Here is a 22,295-nt window from a genome sequence, read left to right as displayed (position 1 = left end):
ATTATGATGGGCTCTCGAACACGATCAATGCAAATAAATCAAGCATGCGCACAGATGTGGGGTCCGTCACTCACGTACATTCCATTGGCATTCTGTGAGGAGAGGTCCGTGTCGTCTGGCCTTCAACAGCTACGAGCAATCTGTGCCCTTGTCATAGAGGTTAGGGGTCTGTAGTCTGTCTGGAGTCACAATCCAAAGATAAGTGCTGGTTGACAGGGTCCTTGACCTATAACGAATGCCATGAAATTGCGAATATAGCACGTGGCAACTAAGCTAAGTGTAATTGTACAACAACAAAGAAAGAACAAAGCAAACTTTGCTTCCTGGCAAGTGATGTCTTACATACAAATTCACAAACTTAAGAAGCTGCTGCACACACACTATTACTGTCTGTGATAGGCCTAATAAACCAGACAGATTTCCTTTCTAGTAAGATGTCATAATCAGACAGGTTACACGTAAAACCTTAATTCTATTCATTTGCTTGTGATTTTGTAAGACTTCTACGTTTAAAATGGATAGTTCACCCAAAATGACAATACAGTCAGTTTACTCACCCTCCTGAGGTTATACTTGGATTCCCCCTAGTGGTCTGTCTGTGTTTACAAATTTCAACGCGCGCACGCACACACACACACACACACAAAGGGCAAAAAAGTGACATTCTAATCTAATAATTTAAGACAATATGGAAATACATTGATAACTACAAGTTCTGCAAACCCACACATTTCAGAGTGTTTGATATCTATATTATATGAGGTTCCATTTTATGAGTTAATGGAACCTCATAAATATTTACATTTATAATGGAAATGTTTATTGTAAGCAATTAATTAATTTAATCATTAAAATTGCTCATTATTATAAAAAGTATTTATTATGTGACTCTTATTTTGGAGCGAAGTGAGCGTCAATATTTGCCCGGAAGTATTATTCGGCGTAGAAGAACATCGGATCTGTATATGATAAGACACACAGGAGATCTCTGTAAATGTTCTAGAGATCTGTCAACCAGCATTGATTCGTGCATGTCCCGTGTTTCATTGTGATTTCCTGTCAGGTTTTATTGTTGTTATTGTTGCATCAGATAGTGGAAAATGGCAAGCACAGGAGATACAGGTGATATTTCTCTATTTACTTATTTTGCGATGTAACAGTCATGATGTACGCTATGAACATTAACGCTTGTTCCTCCTGTAGAGGCCTGTTTAAAGTTAATCATTAATGCTGATTCCGTTCAACCCTGCAGCTGTTGCAGGATGTTTCCCACTATTTGTTCTATTGATGTACTGCTCTTAACATAAGCATGTAATATTATAGCTATGTGGCAACATGCCTGAGTCTCTCCAATTAGTGTGTGGCTGGCTGTCATATTGTCATATTAGCTACTTGTCTCTCTGAACATTTGACAGATAAGCTGAAATCAGACAGCCGAAGTAACACATACTGTAAGGAGTTAAATAATTTCGGATTTAACTACGAATGAGAATCGAATGGAATTCACCCATTTCGGTATTATACTGGTATTATTTGTTGGTCTTTTAGTGAAAGAAATACAGGCTGTTGTAAGATGATAAGATCATTATCAGATTAAAACAGAACAGATGTAACAACATGTAATGTTACACACACACACACACACACACACACAGAGAGACACACACAGGTATATATAATAATAATACTGTTAAATGAATCAGATGTTTTCAGCCTGGACTGATTCATAAGTGGTTTTGATTTAATAAAGAACAGGTTCATAAGAGTCATTCGTTTCATTTTCTTTTGCTCTTTTGCACGTCACGCACATTTCTCAGAATTTTGTCATGCATTTTTAATATATTTTCAGTAGCATGTTAATACCTTAATAAGTGGGTTTTTTTTTAGCATTATTAAATGCTATTACAGTATTTTCATATTTGAAATAAACCTTTTTAAATGTTTTATTGTAGTTTAAGTTTTAGTGGTTTTAGATATTTTTATCTTATTTTATTTCAGCTTTATTTCAATTAACAAAAAATATTTGTATTGGTTTTAGTTAACGGTAACAATTTTAATGGCCTTTTACAGGTTTATTTGTGCTCCAAATCTCTTGTTGGATATGTCTTAAGTTATTTTGGGTATTTCAATTTATTGCTATTTGATTTAAAGTTATAGAATTTCAGTTTACCCTCAGTTATGAAATTAATTGACAGTTGTGAGTGTATCATTTCACATTTGTGTGTTAGCTGATTATTACAGCTTATGTTTCAGAGGAATGAGGTTAGAGAGGATTACAGGTGTCAATACAGTCATTCTCCACGGGCCCCAAGCTCGTTTCTAATGTCTGCTCGTCTATGTGTTTATGTGTGTCTATGCCCTTTTGTTTTCCCAGCCTTTGATTATGGCTTCTTACTGCGCATAAGTGAGGATGCGCTCAGGGTTGAGGCTCTGAATGAGTACTTGAGCAGTCGCAGTTATCTGGCTGGCTACGTGCCTTCGCAGGTGGATGCAGAAGCCTTTGCGCTTCTATGCAGGCCCCCACCCGAGCGGCATGTCCACGCCCTGCGCTGGTACAAACACATAGCCACCCTGAAGCCCCAAACGAATAGCCAGACCCCAGAATGCAGCAGTGAGTAGGCAGAACTCCCCCTGTCGTAGTCAGGGTGCATGAACGTCGGTTGTAGCTGAATTGTGGTTTTATTTTGTACTTTGAGTTAGTGGTTTCTGTGCTGAGGACATTTTCAGTATGTGTTGCATGAGCTTGAGGTGTGGGTAGTTTGATGTGTTAGTTAGTGTACATAAGGTGAGGTGTTGACGGGAATCTGAAAATGAATGTACAGTCAAAACAAGACGATCACTTCTCAGGTTTGTTCTGGACAGGACCGGAATGGGTTGAGTTGTAGGTGACTGATACACACTGTTTGACTGAGGTGTTGTGGTTTTAAACAGTTCTTTCATTAGCCGCAATGTTCTGCGGCTTTGTTGGCACATTGTTTGTTTCACTTTTGCACTGTGTATGTGTTACTTTCATTTATACGTTTAATGTTTTCTATGAGAAAAAAAAACCTCTCTTATACTATTGCATCAGGTGTGCACCAACAACTATTTCCCGTGATGCACCTGTTGTTCAGTATAGGGATTGAATATTATAAATGAATCTGTAAAAGTGACTCATTTTATATTAAACAAAGTCATTTTGGTGAAAAAAGTGTCTCTTGTTTTTCAGCAAAGGCAAAGCGGGTGCAGCCACCATGGTCTCCGCCAGAAGGAACAGATGTTTCAAAGCTGCATCTTTATAACAGCCTCACACGGACCAAGGTACAGTATGAAAGATAAAACAACATGTGTGGCTGACATGTAGAACATTACTATACTAAATTAACACTTTCTATATTTGATCTTACTATAGTATTGGTAGCTGAAAGCATAATCAGATTAACCCAAATATTTTTAAAACATCAACATATACAATTTCAACATATTTTTTTAATTTAAGAAATGAATTATTATATTCAGTGAGCATGCACATAATTGATCAAATGTGACCGTGAGAACATTTGTAATGTTACAGATGTAAAGATTTCTATTTCAAATAAATGCTGTTCTTTTGAACTTTATATTAATCAAAAAACATGGTTTCCACAAAACATTAAGCAGCACAACTGTTTTCAACATTGATAATAAGAAATGTTTCTTGAGCATAAAATAAAACCAAATCAGCATATTAGAATTATTTCTGAAGGATCATGTGACACTGAAAACTGAAAAATTTAGTTTTTCCATTACAAGAATCAATTACATTTTAACATGTATTCAAATATAAACAATTATTTTTAATTGTAATAATATTTCACAGTATTACTGTTTTTGCTGTATTTTTGATTAAATAAATTCAGCCTTAGTGAGCACAAGAGACTTGTGACACTGAAAATGGAATAATGTCTGCTGAAAATTCAGCTTTGCCATCACAGGGATAAATTACATTTTAAAACAGATTCAAATATAAACAGCTATTTTTAATTGTGATAATATTTCACTGTATTACTGTTTTTACTGTATTATCGATCAAATAAATTCAGACTTCTTTCATCAACATAAAAAATGGATGCTGTGTTATAATAAACTGCCAAAACCATTCATATCCGTCTTGTTTTGTGCATTATAGGAGGTGTTTGTACCACAGAAGGGCAACAAGGTTTTGTGGTACTGCTGCGGCCCCACTGTTTATGATGCTTCTCACATGGGTCATGCCAGGTGACATATTCCCCATCCATTCATAGTATTTCTTTGTTTTCAGTGTGCCCCAGCTGTTGAAAACAGCACAGTAGACACAGCACAACAGTCAATGAAAAGGCTGAAGCAGACATTCAGCTTTCAATCCAGGCTAAGAATTTGTTAGCTGTGTATGTGAGGCTGCAAACCAAATCACAAAGAACTATTGTGTTTGAATATGGTTTAATGAACATGGGCAAAAAGAGGAAATATAAAAAAATGTTTCATCCAAGGCCCATACAGCATTTTTGATGGATCAGTTCTCTGTATTTCATGCGGATTCAGTGTCTTTGTTCTTTCAGGTCTTACATTTCTTTTGACATACTTCGGAGAATACTGAAGGATTATTTCAAATACAATGTCTTCTACTGTATGAACATCACCGATATTGATGACAAAGTAAGAGCAGTGTTTGCACAGAGTGTGAATGTAGTTGACCTTAAATGTTTGAACTCTGTATAACCTTATAACCTATGCTTTTGGTCATATGAAATGCTACTGAGGGTAGTTTAAATCAATCATCAGTGTGACCTCTTCGTTTCAGATCATCAAAAGAGCCCGACAGAACTACCTGCTGGAGCAGTATGGAGAGAAGAAGCCCAGTCCCTCTCAGATACTGCAGGATGTGTTAACAGCCCGAACGGTGAGGGGAAAATAAAGCAAGCACATCACTCCAAATGAATCCTGTTATCATGCTGAGTTACTGAAAGTACCAATTTAAAGACACCGTGAAATCAAAACTGATCATTCCTATTTGTATGCAGTGTTGCAGTTAGAAATTATTTATCCATGCACATCATTATCAAAAAATATTTTAAGAATTACATTTTTTTTTTGTCATAAAAAAACATGCTCTCATAATTTTTTATCAATATCATTAACATGCCCTCTTCTTTTGCATCTTCTCTGATGACGTGTGAGGACTGGACAAAAAGGTTGTCCAATAGCACTCCAAGTTTCAATCATTCCCCTCCAGCAACCTGGGACTCGATGAAACGATCATAGAATTAGCAAATGACTATGAGAAGATGTTTCATTCAGATATGCGTCACTATAGACTTTAGTCAGGTTTTTATTTTATTTTTTTTGATGTTCTGTCAGCTGAGCAATGGGCATGTTGTTAATCAACAGTACATTCCACTGAACGCACTGTACTTCTGTCTCTCACAACCTTGATTTCATTCCTGTCAAAAATTAAATATGTTGCTATCCTGACTAAGGTCTATAGCAGGGGTGCCCAAACTCGGTCCTGGAGGGCCGGTGTCCTGCAGAGTTTAGCTCCAACCCCAATTAGACACACCTGAACAAGCTAATCAAGGTCTTACTAGGCAGACTAGAAACTTCCAGGCAGATGTGTTGAGGCAAGTTGGAGCAAAACTCTACAGGACATCGGCCCTCCAGGACCGAGTTTGGACACCCCTGGTCTATAGGGAAAGGGTCTATATATGCCAGGTTTAAGATAGAAGACAGATATACTGCATGTTCTGCAAATTTGAATTATTTGCTTTAATTGATGCTTTTAAAAATAAACTCTTCTTCTAATAGTTCAGGTCGGTCTGTCACACAGCTTATCAGTTATTTTTATCAGCGTGCCCTGCCTCATGGTTGCGTAAACTTACACATTAGCAAGATAATAAAGATTTATACAGTATCCTGAAGTACTGAAAGAACTGCCTTTAACTAATTAAATGAATGATTTTGCTGAAAAGATTTAAGCGGCTCTGAAAACTAAATGGAAGCATTACCACCTCAAACCCGCAAGACTGTTAGTTTCTGGCCTTCACAAAAATGTCTTCATTGCTTTCATCTGTTTCCCCATCACTGTGCTTTAATGTAATTTGTTTTTATTGTGTTTAGCCGTTTAAAGCCAAGCTTGCTGAGACTACTGACCCAGATAAGAAACAGATGCTGGAGAGGCTGGATGCAGCAGTGGATGCTGCCCTTGGTCCTCTGCAGGTGGCAGTGCAGAGCAACGCTGCAGGCGATACACTCCAGAATCAGGCACAGGTAGATGATATGTGCAGCGTTTTAAAAACACTTAATGTGACTGAGTTTGATCCGGCTCATATGAGGCATTCTGCTCTAAATTATGCATCAATTAACATTGTGTTTTAATGAGATAATTTGAATTCATGGCATGATTCTGAAGCTAACTTGTTCTTCTTAATGGTTTTCATTGTTAGGTCTTATTGGAGGAGGCTAAGGATCTCTTGTCAGATTGGTTAGACTCCCAATTTGGGAGCCAAGTGACAGAAAACTCAATCTTCTCTTTGTTGCCAAAATACTGGGAGGGAGAGTACCATAAAGATATGGAAGCCCTGAATGTGAGTAAACTGATACTGGTGAATAATTCAATAGCTTGAAAATGATCCATCTATGTATATACACTAGCTACTGTTCAAACATGTGTGGTCAGTAAATTATTATTATTATTATTATCAATGTTTTTGAAAGAAGTCTCATGCTCACCCAGGCTGAATTTATTTGATCAAATATATAGTAAAAACAGTAACATTGTGAAATATTATTACAATTTAAAATAACAGTTTTCTGTTTTAAATATATTTTAAAATGTTATTTATTCCTGTGATGGCAAAGTTGAATTTTCAGAAGCCATTACTCAAGTCTTCAATGTCACATCATCCTTCTGAAACCATTCTAATATGCTGACATTTCACATTATTATCAGTTGAAAACAGCTGTTCTGTTGTGTTATGTAGTGTATATATTGTGATGCATCTACTTACTGATGTTAAGTCTGAGCAATGATGAAAGCCTGAGGTGTCTTTGATTGACAGGTCCTCCCTCCTGATGTTCTCACACGGGTCAGTGAGTATGTGCCAGAGATTGTGGCATTTGTCAAAGGAATTGTGGACAACGGTTATGGGTAGGAATAGAGCTGTCTTCTTTCTAGATTGATTATTTAGTGAAAAAACACTACTTCCAAAGAATATGTCTAAGAATACATTTCTGCTCTTTTCTCACAAGATACGAATCAAATGGATCGGTATATTTTGACACAGCAAAGTTTGATTCCTGCCCTGCTCACTCTTATGCCAAACTAGTACCAGAAGCCGTTGGTGATCAGAAGGCTCTTCAAGAAGGAGAAGGTACAGGACTAAATTGCAATAAAAGTATCCAGTTCGACTGTCTGTAATTTCCATGCCAATAGATGTGGAATGGCAATGCAGTTTTGCTGTAATACATTTGTATTGATGCACACCAATAGGGCAGAGGTACTAGATAATGCATACAGCTCTATAATAATCTGAGCAGTGGATACAACAAGCCAAAATTATCCATTGAATAACAGAACGCTATGGCAGTTTTTTTTTTTTTTTTTTTTTGGCTATTTCATGATAAGTGTCTTCTTCAGTGTTCACCTGGACATTTAATTTTTTTTTTTTTTACTTTTGCAGGAGACTTGAGTATCTCAGCAGACAGACTCAGTGAAAAGAGATCACAGAATGACTTTGCACTGTGGAAGGCCTCCAAACCTGGAGAACCATCTTGGGACTCCCCTTGGGGAAAGGTGAGGAAGTACACATCTGGAAAACATGCATGTTTAGAAAATAAATAGATGAACATGATGCCTTAAAATGCCTCCTCAGTTGGCAGCTTAGTAGTTTTAATATAATAAAACAAAGTTTTGAATGCATCAGTAATGTTTGTAAGTTTAATACTTGAAATTCTCCTGGGGCTGTTAAAGGGGAGACCTGGGTGGCATATTGAGTGTTCCGCCATGGCTGGATCCATTTTGGGAGAGTCGATGGATATCCATGGTGGAGGTTTTGACTTGTGTTTTCCTCATCATGACAATGAGTTGGCGCAGTCTGAGGTGAGAAAATTACAATGTGCTCATATGAAAAATGTCGATTATTAAAATCCAGTTCATTATTTTCTCCAGGTTAATGCTACATTCACGTCACAATGGAATTACAATAATTGCACATTTCCGACTAGTTAAACCATTCATGTCTTTGTCAAACTTGTAATTAAACACATATTTCTGTTTGATATGCATGCTGTTATAGCCACTGAGACAGTGCGCTTTTTTTATTCTGCAAGAGCATATAGAGGTGAAATAATGTAGTGATTAAATATTTTGCTGTCATCAACTACAAAGCCGCACACGGATACATGTTGGTGTTTTGAGCATTGCCACGTAAACAGATGCTTCTGGTTACTATTAAATCTGAAGACTAATGATAAAGAACTTGATCCTGGCCCTGGGTTCTTGTGTGTCACACCTTTAAAATTTTATACAATATGTTTCCTTTAAATAATTGATTATTTATTTATTTATTTATTTAACAGGCTTATTTTGAGAATGATCACTGGGTACGATATTTCTTGCACGCGGGTCACCTGACCATTGCCGGATGCAAAATGTCCAAATCTCTGAAGAACTTCATTACTATCAAAGATGCCCTGGCCAAACATACAGGTAATCGTGCTACAATTGTAGCATTATTAGAATCGCTGTTTCATATTTAGATACATATTTTGTTACATATATATCTGCATATGGGTCAAAGATTTTTTGGTTTAAATTTATAATCCCCCCCCCTTTGAATAACCTGTATGTTTTCAACTTCCAAATTACATTTATTTTTGATATTTTTATTACTACTACTATTATTATTTGAATGGTTTAAAGTAAAAAAAAAAAAATGTTGTTGTCACTATAAAATGCCCCATTAAGACCCTTATGACTGTGTGTCAAGGTCATTATAAAAGCTTCTTTGAAAATATCACACAATTTGTCCTCTTAAATGAAAGTACACGTTTTGTTCAGGTCAAATGGAGTAAGTAAAAGAACTTTATTCATTACTGTCATTATTTTTGACCTATGACATTTTTAATAACTTTTTTAAGAAATAATGATTGAGAAAAGTCATATATCTTCAAGGGGCAAGGAAGGTTTTTTTTAACTAGATGGATACACCACTTGTCATCTTTGTCACCACTTGTCAAAGTAACTAAGACCTTGGCACGTAAAAGATTTTTAAAGATCTTTAAAGATTTGTATTTTTTCTTTTCTCAAACATCCTTATTTGTCATTGAGCTATATGAGTCTCTGTGGTGTCCGTACATTTGTGTAGTCATTTATTCTGCCTTGTACATTTGTCCCAGTAACTACAATATGAAGTTTTGACATTGTGCATTTGTGCTCTATTTCCTTTCAGCAAGGCAGCTTCGTTTGGCCTTTCTGATGCATTCATGGAAAGACACATTGGATTACTCCAACAACACAATGGAGTCAGCCATCCAATATGAGAGATTCATAAACGTGAGTGAGAAACCAAAAGGAAGAGGCAGTGGGGGAGAAAAGAGCCCAAAATTCATAGTCTATCCAAATTTAATATCTGCCACTTATCAGCATACAGAATCCTCATGAGGGCACAATAGGCTTATCTAGATTCCTTCAAGAACCCAGAAGGTCGGAGAATAGTGCGTGTCCTTCAGGGCGCATTAATTCCGGCTTGCGCTTCTTTCCACCTATCAATTACTCCGAAGGTCGGAGAATAGTGCGTGTCCTTCAGGGCGCATTAATTCCGTCTTGCGCTTCTTTCCACCTATCAATTACTCCGTCACCAAGGAATATAATATGGGCAGAGTTCCAAATTTGCCTGAAACACACAGGCAGCCATTAGCAAGGGAAGTATGCAAAGGTTACCTATGACTGACCTACATGCTATATTTTCTTAGACCAGCCTCACTCGAACTTGAGGTTAGGATCTTAATGAGACACACTGTGTTTTTCCTTCCACCCCAGTGCACCGCCAAAGACTGTACTTGAGTAAAAATGAAGACAGCTTATTAGAAGGTGATGCAATAATAGTGCAATTCCCTTAACAGAATTTGGCTGAAATATTAATGGAGATGAATAGAGGTTCTGAGGTCCGAAATTAGAAGCAAAAGCTGTAAATATTCAAACAAAGTACATTAAAAAGCTGAGAGTGTTGTTAGTGTGTGTAGTGTGGGAAATTTTACACAATTAGTTAACACAAAAACAGTATTTTAAGTGTAGTCTAACAGTAGCAGCATTTGTACCGTTTCAAATAAATGCTGTTCTTTTGATCTATTCATTTAAAGAATCCTGAAAAAAAAATGTTATGGTTAAAACTTAAAAAAAAAAAAAAAACTTACGAGCCCAAACGTTTGAATGGTTTAGTGTAATTAAAACTCATCTTGCAGTTTATGAAAAAGAACATGTATGATTGTCCTATAGACTTGCATTGTAAGTCCATAACTTGTTTAAAATTGAATATTCTTTTGAAGTGAGCAAGTGGTATGACTTTATGTGTTCTGCTCCTCTCTTACTTTGTTTCCACAGGAGTTCTTCCTAAATGTTAAAGATATTCTGAGGAGCCCTACAGACATCACTGGCCAGTTTGAGAAATGGGAAGCTGAGGAGATTGAACTAAACAAAAGGTGATGCATATGTTCCTGAAGACTACATTGTCTTTCTCTTAAAAGTAAAGCTTTATCACTCATTACGGTCATTTGTGTGTGTTTGTGTAGCTTCTATGTGAAGAAAACATCAGTTCACGAGGCGCTGTGTGACAACATAGACACTCGTTCGGCTCTGGAGGAGATGCGGGCTCTTGTTGGTCAGAGTAACACCTACATGGCTGCCAGAAGGAGTGCAAAACTACCGCCTAACCGCATGCTGCTGCAGAGCATTGCCCTGTACTTGACCGACATGCTTAAGGTAGCATAACAAAAAAGTAGTTATACAGAGCTTGACTTTGGACATAATAGATACCTGGAGACAACAAGAGAACGCTTGTTTCTGTAGTATCTCTAAAATTCTTTACCCATATTGCTACATTTAAAACTAAACATCTGGTCCTCTCCTAAAATCTGAATTTTTTTAATTTTAAGAGACAGAAACCGAAACAATGGATGCACATTGAAGTGCTTGCTAAAACTGTTTTCTGCTTTGACAGACATTTGGAGCGATTGAGGGAAGTGAGCCCATTGGCTTCCCTGTTGGAGGAAACGGACAGAATGCTGATGTAAGCAACACCACTCAGATCATGTTTGATTCATCTAAGGTTTTCCTTTTAATTTCTGTTCCAAAGCCAGACTTGTGAAGACATGTCATTAAAGATTCAATGTAATAATGCTTTTTTTTTTTTTGTGGATTATTGTCCGCCATAATGACTAATCTGTCATTAAACTCCTCTTAATCTTTTAATTTCTGTTTCAGTTGGAGAGCACAGTCATGCCCTATTTGTCAGTGCTGTCAGATTTCAGAGAAGATGTGAGAAAAATTGCAAGAGAGAAAAAAGGTAAATCTCTCTGTGTTTTTTTTATTAATATATTAGTGCAAAGACCTACAATGTGTACTCAAGTCATTTGGTTTGTTCTAATTTATTTCTTTATAGGATTTGTTTCCTTTTTTATGGGTGTTGTTGTAGCTATACCTCCAATAGACATTTGCATATAATACAGATTGTGCTTTTTATGCAGAAAAGAGAATTCCTTAGCGAAATGTGTTTGTTTTCCAGTGACAGAATTGCTGCGGCTGTGTGATGAATTGCGTGATGATACTTTACCTGAGCTGGGTGTCCGATTGGAGGATCGTGATGGTAAATGAAAGATACAGAGATTTTATTAAACCCTGAATGTCATGGAAAATGACAGTGTTCTTTGTTGTTTTTCTAAGGACTTCCCACATCTGTGAAATTGGTGGACAAAGAAACACTTCTGAAGGAAAGAGAAGAGAAGAAGAAGGTAATTGCAGAATCCATCTATATGGCAGTATACTGTGATATCTCTACTTGATTTATCTGGTGTAGATTTTCTATCTCTTTTCACATATAGTACTGCCAGAGGTGTGCTGGTCTGCAGTACACCTTAAGTTAAAATTAGTCATTAATCAGATCAAAATTATCTCTACACCAGGGTAAGGTGATACGTTCCTTCTGTCAATGGAAAAAAGTTTCTTACCATATCAGGCATCACAAAAGTAATTATTCAAATGCAAACCAGGTCATGAAAAATGTATTTAGGCCTTTCGAGCTTGTCAGTGTAAATGACAGTCTTTAGAATTAATTGTAAGGACTCAAGTTGCACCGGTTTATTGTTGTACCTTCTTTGAATTACTCCTTTGAACCTTGTATGCACGCTTACAGCTCTGGACACATTCTGCAGATCAATCATGATCCACCTGAGATGGTCACAGCAAATAGTGTTTCTAAAAAAAGGAGGGGGGGGCATCCCGGAGACTTTATCTATTTGTTTATGAGCATCAGAGCATCTTCATGTTTGAAAATTAAAATACACTATGAACACACTACTGTTCAAAAGTGCTCGGTAAGATTTTTAAAAAAATAATTAAAATAACTTCAATTTCTATTTTAACATTTTATTATGTTATTTATTCCTTTGATGGGAAAGATGAATTTTCAGTCTCCAGTCTTGAGTGTCACATGATCCTTCAAAAATCATTCTAATATGCGGATTTGATGCTGAAGAAACATTTATTATTATCAGAAACATTTATTATTTTATTGAAAACAGTTGTGCTGCTTAATATTTTTGTGGAAAGCATGATAGGTTTTATTCAGGATTTTTGGAATTTCAAAAGTACAGCATTTATTTGAAATGAAAATCTTTTGTAACAATGTAAAAGTCTTTATTGTCATTTTTAATCAATTTAATTTAATTTCATCCTTGCTGAGTTAAAGTATTAATTTCTTAAAAAAAAACAAAAAAAAAACTTACAGATCCCAAACTGTACTGTAAATATTTGGTCAATTTTAAATGTTATATTAAAAGATCCAATTATTATTTTGTTGTTTCATGTTAATGTAAATTTGTACTTAATTCTTATATTCCACTTATTCTTTCATGTTTCAAGATGGAAGATGAAAAGAAAAAGAAAAAAGAGGAGGCTGCCAGGAAGAAACAAGAACAAGAGGTGATTAGAACAATTGCAGAAACCCCCTGACACACTTCATAATTTAGTCACCCTTCATGTAAACAGTCTCTCACGGCTATTGATATATATTTTTGTTGCATTTAAATACATTGAGAGAAGTGTATTCTTGTTAGTGCTTGGTTGTTCTGAATTGTTTGTATTATAAATATTTGTATATTTTATGTCATAGATGGCAAAGCTGGCAAAAATGAAGGTTAAACCCAGTGAAATGTTCCGGTCAGAGACTGACAAGTATTCCAACTTTGATGAAACGGTAATGCAAACCATTTAGTCTTCTTTCTCATAAGATACACTCTTTTATGTCACAATACTGTATGTTGGATCCATTTTTTGATTACGTGATTATTGGTCTATAAGGGATGGATGAGTCCTTATGAATTTTTAATCATTTGGTCACATCTATTCAGAAATGCTAATCGTATGTCTGTTCTTTGCTTATACAGGGCTTCCCAACGCATGATGCTGAGGGAAAGGAGCTCAGTAAGGGACTGGCCAAAAAGCTTCGCAAGCTTTACGAGGCTCAAGAGAAGCTGTATAATGAATACCTCCAATCGACCCAGAACGGGAGCTGAGAACCTGATGTGTTGAGTCTGGTGTGACCTGTCCGCCCTTACTGTCTGTTGTGAACTTGTCTTGTGTATGTGAAAAGGCAGCAAAACTTAAAGACCTCATCTGTGAGTTTTGGCTCTAAACTATGGCAAGGTTTTGCCCAAATCCTTCTGGTCATGTTTGGAAGGTTGTTTTTTTGATGCTCTGCGAAGTATTTTATGACTATGATATTAAGGGTATATACTTTTCATTGTGTGTTTTCTGCACACATAGAACAAAGATGCAAGTATATCAGAACTTTTCTAATATGGGTTTGGTGTTTATATGATGTATGCAAGAAATATTTAGCTGTTCATGTGGAAAAGGAACAAACATTCAATGTTTTCATTAATGATTTTTTAAATCTGGCTGGTCAAAGAGGTGTTTTCTCCAAAACACTGTTTACAGATCAACTAGTGATAAATATGATTCCTCCTGAATCAAAAAAATCTCAGATGATACAGGAATGAAGGGACTTCAGGTTTGTAGGTTTACAACAAATGGAAAAACAGAGGCATACATAGGAGCACCAATTATTGTTATTGTTAACATACTCTTTATAAGAACATGAAATTCCAAAATAAAAAAGGATTTTGAATAATGTGTGATGCTTATTTGTCCCTAGTACCTTATTTCTGCAAAAGTTGCCATAAAGACTTCTCTATAAAAGTTTTGTTCATACAGTTGTCTAATATTGTGCAAACAACTACAGATATTTAGTTTACAGTCATAAAACATCTGCACAGAGCTTCACATAAACCTGCTGAACATATCGAACTGAATAATTGCTTCATGAATCGTACGGCATCAATACGAGCGGTTTTAGAGTGAACCGAGTCAAATACTGCGAACAAAGACTCCGAACCAAGAACCGTCATGTCCGATTCGGAGCTTAGCAGAAATGTTACAAATAAAACGTGCTTGAAATGCATTATTAAAACATGCAATTCATTTTAAGAAGACACATTGTTTTTGCATTACTTAATGTAAGTGCAAATAATATAGGTTCTAAATTATTTTCTGTATCCTATTCGTGGTTGGAACAAATTAAAAAAACTAAGACACATGAAAGTAAAATAAACAGCTTTTTTGGAATGGTTCAGAGCATGTAGTATGCTACTCACCGATGTCCGGGACCATATCGGCGTAAAAGAATCGCCGATATCCGACACATTTCAGAGAATCGGTTCTTTTGAACAAAACATGTCAAAGAACCGATTCAACCCGGCAGAGTATTCGACTGAGGCGGAGTATTATTGGACCAATGCGCTTTAGCTTTACTGCCGAGTCCATCAGCTGAACAACACCCGCTGATTCAGGTAAGAAAAGCAATCTCTCAAAATAAAATCTTACTTTCTTCTTTGCATTTGACCTGAAATACATATTATGAGTGGCCAGTTTACGTCAAGCAGAATGGATTATTTTTTCCGTGGCTGTAAATGCATGATACTAGTGTGCTGCTTGTGCTCTCACTGCATGTCATCTTTGTTTTGATAAAGTTGCGAGTGACTGCTACAAATTGTTACAGTTTACATGTCAGTTAACGAGCAATAACCCTGTAACCTGTTAACCGCAGCAGAAATAGTCAAAGCTCATACACGGAGTGTGTTTTGTGAGGGTCTGTTAGCCCGCTAGCCTGTGACATTTACAGTTCACCCGTCTTCAGTGCTGGTTTGGAGATCTTCCAGTGCCCGCCTTCTGTCACTGCTATGACCCCCTCCATCAGCTGTGCTAAACTGGTGGTTGCGGAGATTATGAGATCTGATTTAATCTGTTATGATCTGGATGTGGCTAGTTTAGCGTGTTAGCCGCTAGGGTGAGTGTATCTCTGATGGGCGTCAACATAAACACATCTGTTTGTACCTTTATTTTGAGCTGCTGGTTTTAATTTTGGCAGTTTTGCTGCTTGCTAAACATTAGAAATGTAAACGTATCGCTTCTTGTAAATAAGGAATGTTTGGCTTTCTCTTACCAGCCTTTACTATGGTAAGCAAAGTTATAAATAGCAAATTAATAAAACATGCATTTGGGATCTTTTCAAGCTAAGAATTTTTCAAAATCTTTCGTTATTTATTATTATTCCGATTAGCATGCGTCATTCTTTATTATAATTCCTATAATAATAATAATTATTGTTATTATTATTATTGGGCTCTAATAACAAGTTATCTGTTTTATTTTAGTAGTATAATAATGATACGGCTGTAACTATGGAATAACCATGTTAAATGTCTAGCTTGTGGGTTTTGCTTTGAAAATATTAATAATAATAATAATAATAATAATAACTCAAATATGAAGCAAGCACTGCAACGTCAGTTAAGTCTGTGGGTTTTGCTTTGAAAATATTAATAATAATAATAATAATAATAACTCAAATATGAAGCAAGCACTGCAATGTCAGTTAAGTAGCAATTATTTCAATGAATTGATTCAAATATAATTTTTTTTAACATAACTGGACTCCAGGTTGGTTTTTATGGTTAAAAATGTCCCTCAAAATAAATGTTTTGCATTGTGGTCATTTAAGTTCATTACACTGTTGTTTTGGTTGTGCAAAGCATCACCTGTTTTTACTACAAATGCATTTGTTTTTATAAATATGATTGAAATGTCTAGATAATTAATATATATATGTAATTTTGTCTTTACCAATAGAAAAAAAAAATTCTTTTAGACAAGCTGAAGTTGTATGTTGTGTTTTTCACAGAATATTTGAGCTGTGGTATCAAGATGGATGCTGACAATGAAGCCAAAGGTATAGAAAGTATGAATTCCTTTGAAAAAAGAAAGTATGAAAAAGCAACCTTGCATTTTTCACATGAGCTATACCTTGTATAGTCTGTATAGCTTTTGAAATGCTGACACATTTATGAACTGGAAGGGAACATGATTTTATGTGTTACTTAGATTGTCTTGTAAATTATTTTTTGATTCAGGGTGGTTCTCAAACAAAAGCCTGTATAATGTTTCAGTGTAAAAGTTTCATGAAGCTTCAGCACATCACTGCTGCCAGTGATTTAATGGAAAAGATTGTCTCATAGGTTCTTCTAAGAAATTTGTGCAATCTCACAAACCTACTGAGAGCGATATCAAAGCAGAAACAACCAAATTTGAAACAATAGTGCTGTGTTTCACTGTGCTGAACATGATTTTATGCTTCCTTTAAGATGGATGTCTGTTTGTGGAAAGGACTGTGTGCAGTATAAACATTCTTTGAGAGTTGATAGTCATAAATGCCATTGATTTTGCCATTGATTCATTTTTTTTTATGCTGGTGATGGCATGTTATTTTCAGGGAAGGTGAGCGACCAGGCGATGCAGAACCCACAAGCGTTGGCAGCTCTTCAGGACAAAATAGACAGTGTCTCACATAGTGCTTCCATCATGGACAGGTAAGCAAGATGAAACACTAAGGCTTTTCTTACAAACCAAACTAGTAACTTGGAACCATAGAGACTAACAGGGCAAACAACAATTTTGCACCTCATTGTTTTTATTTCTGGACATGGCATGGTCATGTCTTTTTTCCCCCCCCTATCTAAACTATTTCCTAACTGGATTTGGCTCATATTTCCTGTGTGAATTCTAAAACTGGGCATTGTATTTTTATTGTTCGTCATGTTACATAGAGAGACAACATTGCTGCTGTAATATAACCATCCATCTAAGGGGGAAAAACTCTAGTCCGACCATCTGCCTGTAACCTGAAATCTGCCTCTGCATGTTAGGTTATAACTAGGGATGTAACGATAAACCGCCAGCCGGTTGAAAATCGATTTAAATATGTGACTAAAAATATGTGTTAAATATTCAAATCGGTTGAGATGCTAAACAAATCGCGATTCAGTTAGGGGTAGGAGTTTATATGAATGTATGTCTGAGGGGAACTTACTGTCTTTCGATGGTATTTTTTCTTTTCCTCTTGCCTCTGTATAATGCATATTAAAGTTCATAAGTGCAGCCATAGTGCTGCTTTGTTTACAGCAGAAACCAAGGAAACGCTTTAAGCGCCACCTGCTGGCAGAGAGTGAATCTGCGTCTCATCAGCTCAGCTGTTTCTGTTTCATGCAGATATTTTTTAATGCATAGTTTCACAAAACTGAAGTCAAACCATTCTATTTTTGATTCAAATTTAGAAATTATACAATGTAATTTAGATGAAAAACTGTGTATATATATATGTATGTATTTATTTTAGCATTATATTTTTACATTGTGGAATACACCTGTTAGGTGCTTTCTTCGGTTACTCCTTTATGTAGCCGTAACTTTTTAGCCATAAGCAGATAATATAATATGCAATATATATTTAAATATGCTACCATTCAAAACCTTAAATTTTTTGAAAGAAATTAATAATTTTATTTAGCAAGGAAAAATGTAATTAATCAAAAGTGGCTGTTAAGACATTTGTTACAAAAGTTTTTTTTTTTTTTTTTTTTAATAAATGCTGTTCCTTGCAAATCCTGAATAAAATGTATCACAGTTTCTACAAAAAATATTAAGTAAATATTAAATATCAACTGTTTTCACCTGAAATGTTTCTTGTTCTCATCAGACAAACAAAAACATGAATAAAATCTTACCAACCCCAAACTTTTGAATGCTAATGATCTCAGACAGTACTTAAAACTAGTGTATTGTTGACAATGACAGACTCACTGAAGATGGGTCCAAGTATGAAAAGAAAGATGAGGATGCATTGGGTCTGTGTAAAGTAGACCTTGGATTTTCTATAAACGGAGCTCTCAGGTAAATGGTGAGGAAAGTGAGTGAAAAGAAAATTCAGAGAATTCTGAAGTGATGGACGCATAAAAAGAGATTTCCTCTAAACCAGGAGAATGCATACTTTGATTTAATAGTTTTAGAAAGTCCCTGAAAAATAAAGAGTTTAAATTAAACATATGCCACAACATACACCTCTTGACAGTGCTGCTACACAAAAGAAAGAGAGATACTGGTACAAACGAAATAAAATAATAAAATATAATATAATAACAAGACCCTGTTGAATGCTTGCAAGAATAATACTGTTAAATTGGGGAAAAATGCTATTTTTTTTAAGAATTGTATAAGAGTTTGTGCTCTTAAATGCACTGAAAATCTTTGTTAGTATTCTTATATTTAAAGTTGCCACAGTCGTTATATACTTTGTATGTGCTGTACTTTATTTGTTCCATTTTGTTTACCTTTTAGAATTTAAAAGATCAAGAATTTGTAGTTCTTGAAAAAAATAGTGCTTAAAGTTCTTGAACGACAGCATCTGTACTGTATACAGTATCTGTTCCTCTGTGTCCTGTAGGTTTCAGTATGGCTCCAAAGCACACAAAACCTCTTGAGCGGAATGTGAACACTCCTCTCATTTGTCTGGATGGGTAATATGATATTCTTTCACAAGTGGACTTTTTTGTGTGTTTCCAGAGAAGAAACATTGTCTCTGGAGAAGTGGAACCCACTGATGAGGAGTGTGAATGGCAGAGTGACCATGAGGATGAAGCAGCATTAGCAGTGAGAATAATCTGTCCACTCACATTGAAATCAGACAGAAGAGCGGTACTCTAAGAGAGACCTTTCTTTTTCAGGAAGATCTGAAGAAGAAAGCTGCTATAGAGGAAAAGACAGAAGATGCTAATGAGGAGAAACCCAAAGGAGTTCCAGAGTTTTGGCTCACCATATTCCGGAGTGTGGACATGTTGAGTGATATGCTGCAGGTGAACCAGCAGAACATTAGATATTCCTCTATTCTTTTCTGAGTAATGATTATTTAATGTTTTCTTTTGCCCTGTAACCTTGTAAAGACAATATACAGCTTTATATTATATGAATAGGAATACTGTTAGATAGTTATGAATACAATTTCATGAAAAGACATGGTAATGTTCAGACACCACATATTTTACAGCACATTTGAAATGAAAAGAAAACCTATGCTGTCTATAATGTTCTCTTTCTTAACAGGAGCATGATGAACCGATACTTAAACATCTTCAGGATATTAAAGTGATATTTTCTGGTCCTGATCAACCCATGGTAATGACAATATTTGAAGTTTTTATGTTGATTTTAAAGTGAACCCTGTGAACTGAACTGAATTTTTAAACCTCTTTTACACAATATGAAGGTCTTGTCATAACTGCTGTACAAATCGGATCATTTTAATTGTACTTAAATGTATTTTATTATTACTTTTTTTATATATATATACAGAGCTTCACATTAGAGTTCCGTTTTGAACCCAATGAATACTTCACCAACACAGTTCTCACAAAAGTATACAAGATGAAGTCGGAGCCAGATGAAGAGGATCCGTTTTCATTCGAGGGACCAGAAATCATCGACTGTGATGGGTGAGCACTTCTCAAACAATACCTGCTCAGATTGTCAGCAGCTTTTCACACTTTCATTATTCATCTCTCTCGTTGGCAGGTGTGAAATTGATTGGCACAAAGGCAAAGATGTGACGGTAAAAACGATCAAGAAGAAACAGAAGCACAAAGGCAGAGGGACAGCGAGGGTCATCACCAAACAAGTGCCCAATGACTCCTTTTTCAACTTTTTCAACCCTATTAAAGGTACGCAACATGACAGATGTGCTTATGAACTTTTAGAATAACAGGAGAATAGACCAGTAGGTTGAATTGTACACTGGTAAATCATAAGGTGCACTGCACTGCATGGCATGAGTGTGTCACGATAATTCTCAGTATGGTTTATTCTTAATATTTATTCTCTCATTTAGATGTTTTCATACTGTAGGTTTACTCTTTTGCTAGTTCATGAAGTCACCAATATTTCTTTTCTTTTAGTTTCACCAGATAGAGAGTTGGTGAGTATTTTGTCTCTTTATTCTTTCTGGTTTTAACTCATCCATAGCTTGGCATTTATTTGGCCTGATATCAATTATATATATAGCTTTTGAGTGTCAATAAATAAGTTGTTGTCTGCCTTATCCAGCATTATATCTTCTGATAGACATGAGTGGTTAGTTTACTTTGAAAGTTTAGAGAACCTTTTCAGAGAAATAATCAGACTTCATTTTCATCTTCGCATTATCAGAAAAGTTGTGTTCTTTTGCTTTGTGTTCAACAGGATGAGGATTCAGAGTACACTTTAGCCACAGATTTTGAAATCGGTCATTTCTTCAGGGAAAGGATCGTTCCGAGAGCAGTTTTGTATTTCACAGGAGAAGCTCTGGAGGATGATGAAAGTGTACGTCTTTTCAAATGACTATTTCTTGTCTTATGATATCTACGCTTCAGCAGAGTAATTGCATTTATTTGTTATATACATTTGTTTGTTTGTGTCTGCTGATGCAGTTTGAAGAGGAGGAACTGGATGAGGGTGAAGAGGAGGTGAGTTCACCATACTGTATACATTTTGAAGATTAATTGAGGAGTCAGTGTTTTATGAAACTTCACAGTTGAAATCAGTGATGTTTTATATCAGGGGAGTTAAACTCAATTCCTGGAGGGCAAGAGCCCTGCAGAGTTTTGTTCCAACCCTGCTGCAACACACATGCCATGTAGTTTTCAAATAAGCCTGAAGGACTTGATTAGTTGGATCAGGTGTGTTTAATTAGGGTTGAATCTAAACTCTGCAGGGCTGCGGCCCTCCAGGAATTGAGTTTGACACCCCTGTTTTATATGATATTATGTTCAACTGTGTAGCGTAACTCTGTGTTTTGTCTGAAATAGGACCAAGATGAGGAGGATGAGGACGATGAAGAGGAGGGAGATTCCAAGGTCAGTGTGAATTTAGATCATAACTTAAAGGTCCCATGACATGCTGCTTTTTGGATGCTTTTATATAGGCCTAAGTGGTCCCTAGTACTGTATCTGAAGTCTCTTTCCCGAAATTCAGCCTTGGTGCAGAATTTCAGCCACTACGAGCCAGTCCCACAATGAGCTTTCCTTAGGACGTGCCATTTCTGTGTCTGTAGCTTTAAATGCTAATGAGGAGGAGAGAGGCGGGGCAACTGCCATGCTTCGCTCGTTTGCAAGCCATGATGTCTCTCGAGGAAAAAAAAATATTGCGCTCGCCTCGCACGGTAGTAGCTCATTTTCTCATGGGCGGGCCAAATTCTCTGGGCGGGCAAAGCAGAGAAAGGGGAGGTAACCTTTCCCCGTATGACGACATTAAGGGAAAATTCCAGATTGGGCCATCTGAGCTTTCATTTTCTCAAAGGCAAAGCAGGATACCCAGGGCTCGGTTTACACCTATCGCCATTTCTAGCCACTGGGGGACCATAGGCAGGCTAGGGGAACTCATATTAATGTTAAAAAACCTCATAAAGTGAAATTTTCATGCCATGGGACCTTTAAAGGGAGAGCATATTACTTACCCCACTGGCAGATCATTTTACTTGTTTTAAGCAAAATGCACTTAATTTATTTTTTTCCGCCCTGGAAATAAGACTAAATATCTTAAGTCATTTGGCTTATCTAGTAGAAGTATCTTGATTTAAGAATTTTTAGATATTTTGACTAGAAACAAG

The 22,295-nt window shown here is 36.1% G+C and overlaps 2 protein-coding genes and 1 long non-coding RNA gene across 3 annotated transcripts in view; all 3 read left to right on the top strand.

The window, feature by feature from the left end:
• The first annotated feature begins 1,008 nt into the window (after positions 1-1,008).
• On the top strand, positions 1,009-14,402 carry LOC107755065 (cysteine--tRNA ligase, cytoplasmic-like). The gene is made up of 22 exons (XM_016571718.1): positions 1,009-1,122; positions 3,209-3,300; positions 4,148-4,236; positions 4,557-4,653; positions 4,799-4,897; positions 6,112-6,261; positions 6,438-6,578; positions 7,053-7,141; positions 7,243-7,364; positions 7,674-7,786; positions 7,964-8,092; positions 8,572-8,701; positions 9,444-9,547; positions 10,595-10,692; positions 10,783-10,972; positions 11,211-11,279; positions 11,474-11,555; positions 11,775-11,855; positions 11,933-12,000; positions 13,130-13,189; positions 13,380-13,463; positions 13,654-14,402. The coding sequence occupies exons 1-22, from the start codon at positions 1,101-1,103 to the stop codon at positions 13,780-13,782; spliced, it is 2,238 nt and encodes a 745-aa protein (XP_016427204.1). The 5' UTR covers positions 1,009-1,100; the 3' UTR covers positions 13,783-14,402.
• A 646-nt stretch (positions 14,403-15,048) lies between these two features.
• On the top strand, positions 15,049-17,207 carry LOC107755064 (uncharacterized). The gene is made up of 3 exons (XR_001641649.1): positions 15,049-15,117; positions 16,509-16,556; positions 17,097-17,207. It is a non-coding gene; the product is annotated as an uncharacterized LOC107755064 (long non-coding RNA).
• A 1,973-nt stretch (positions 17,208-19,180) lies between these two features.
• nap1l4b (nucleosome assembly protein 1-like 4b) overlaps positions 19,181-22,295 on the top strand; it is a gene marked incomplete at its 5' end in the record, with an annotated part of 7,587 nt that continues 4,472 nt past the window's right edge. The window contains 9 exons of the mRNA XM_016571656.1: positions 19,181-19,309; positions 19,384-19,512; positions 19,760-19,831; positions 20,009-20,148; positions 20,228-20,373; positions 20,608-20,627; positions 20,891-21,010; positions 21,118-21,153; positions 21,496-21,543. Of these exons, the coding sequence (XP_016427142.1) occupies positions 19,181-19,309; positions 19,384-19,512; positions 19,760-19,831; positions 20,009-20,148; positions 20,228-20,373; positions 20,608-20,627; positions 20,891-21,010; positions 21,118-21,153; positions 21,496-21,543 (840 nt within the window). The remainder of the gene's footprint in view (positions 19,310-19,383; positions 19,513-19,759; positions 19,832-20,008; positions 20,149-20,227; positions 20,374-20,607; positions 20,628-20,890; positions 21,011-21,117; positions 21,154-21,495; positions 21,544-22,295) is intronic.

Source organism: Sinocyclocheilus rhinocerous, unplaced genomic scaffold, assembly GCF_001515625.1.
Source record: "Sinocyclocheilus rhinocerous isolate Xijiao unplaced genomic scaffold, SAMN03320098_v1.1 scaffold591, whole genome shotgun sequence".
NCBI lineage: Eukaryota > Metazoa > Chordata > Actinopteri > Cypriniformes > Cyprinidae > Sinocyclocheilus > Sinocyclocheilus rhinocerous.
This window is presented reverse-complemented; position numbering and strand designations above follow the sequence as displayed.

Excerpts from the sequence above, each read along its gene's own strand:
- LOC107755065 (XM_016571718.1), top strand. The coding sequence starts at position 1,101 with ATGGCAAGCACAGGAGATACAG. Across the intron at positions 11,280-11,473 it reads GAAACGGACAGAATGCTGAT|TTGGAGAGCACAGTCATGCC; the intron begins GTAAGCAACACC and ends TTTCTGTTTCAG. Across the intron at positions 12,001-13,129 it reads AAAGAGAAGAGAAGAAGAAG|ATGGAAGATGAAAAGAAAAA; the intron begins GTAATTGCAGAA and ends TCATGTTTCAAG.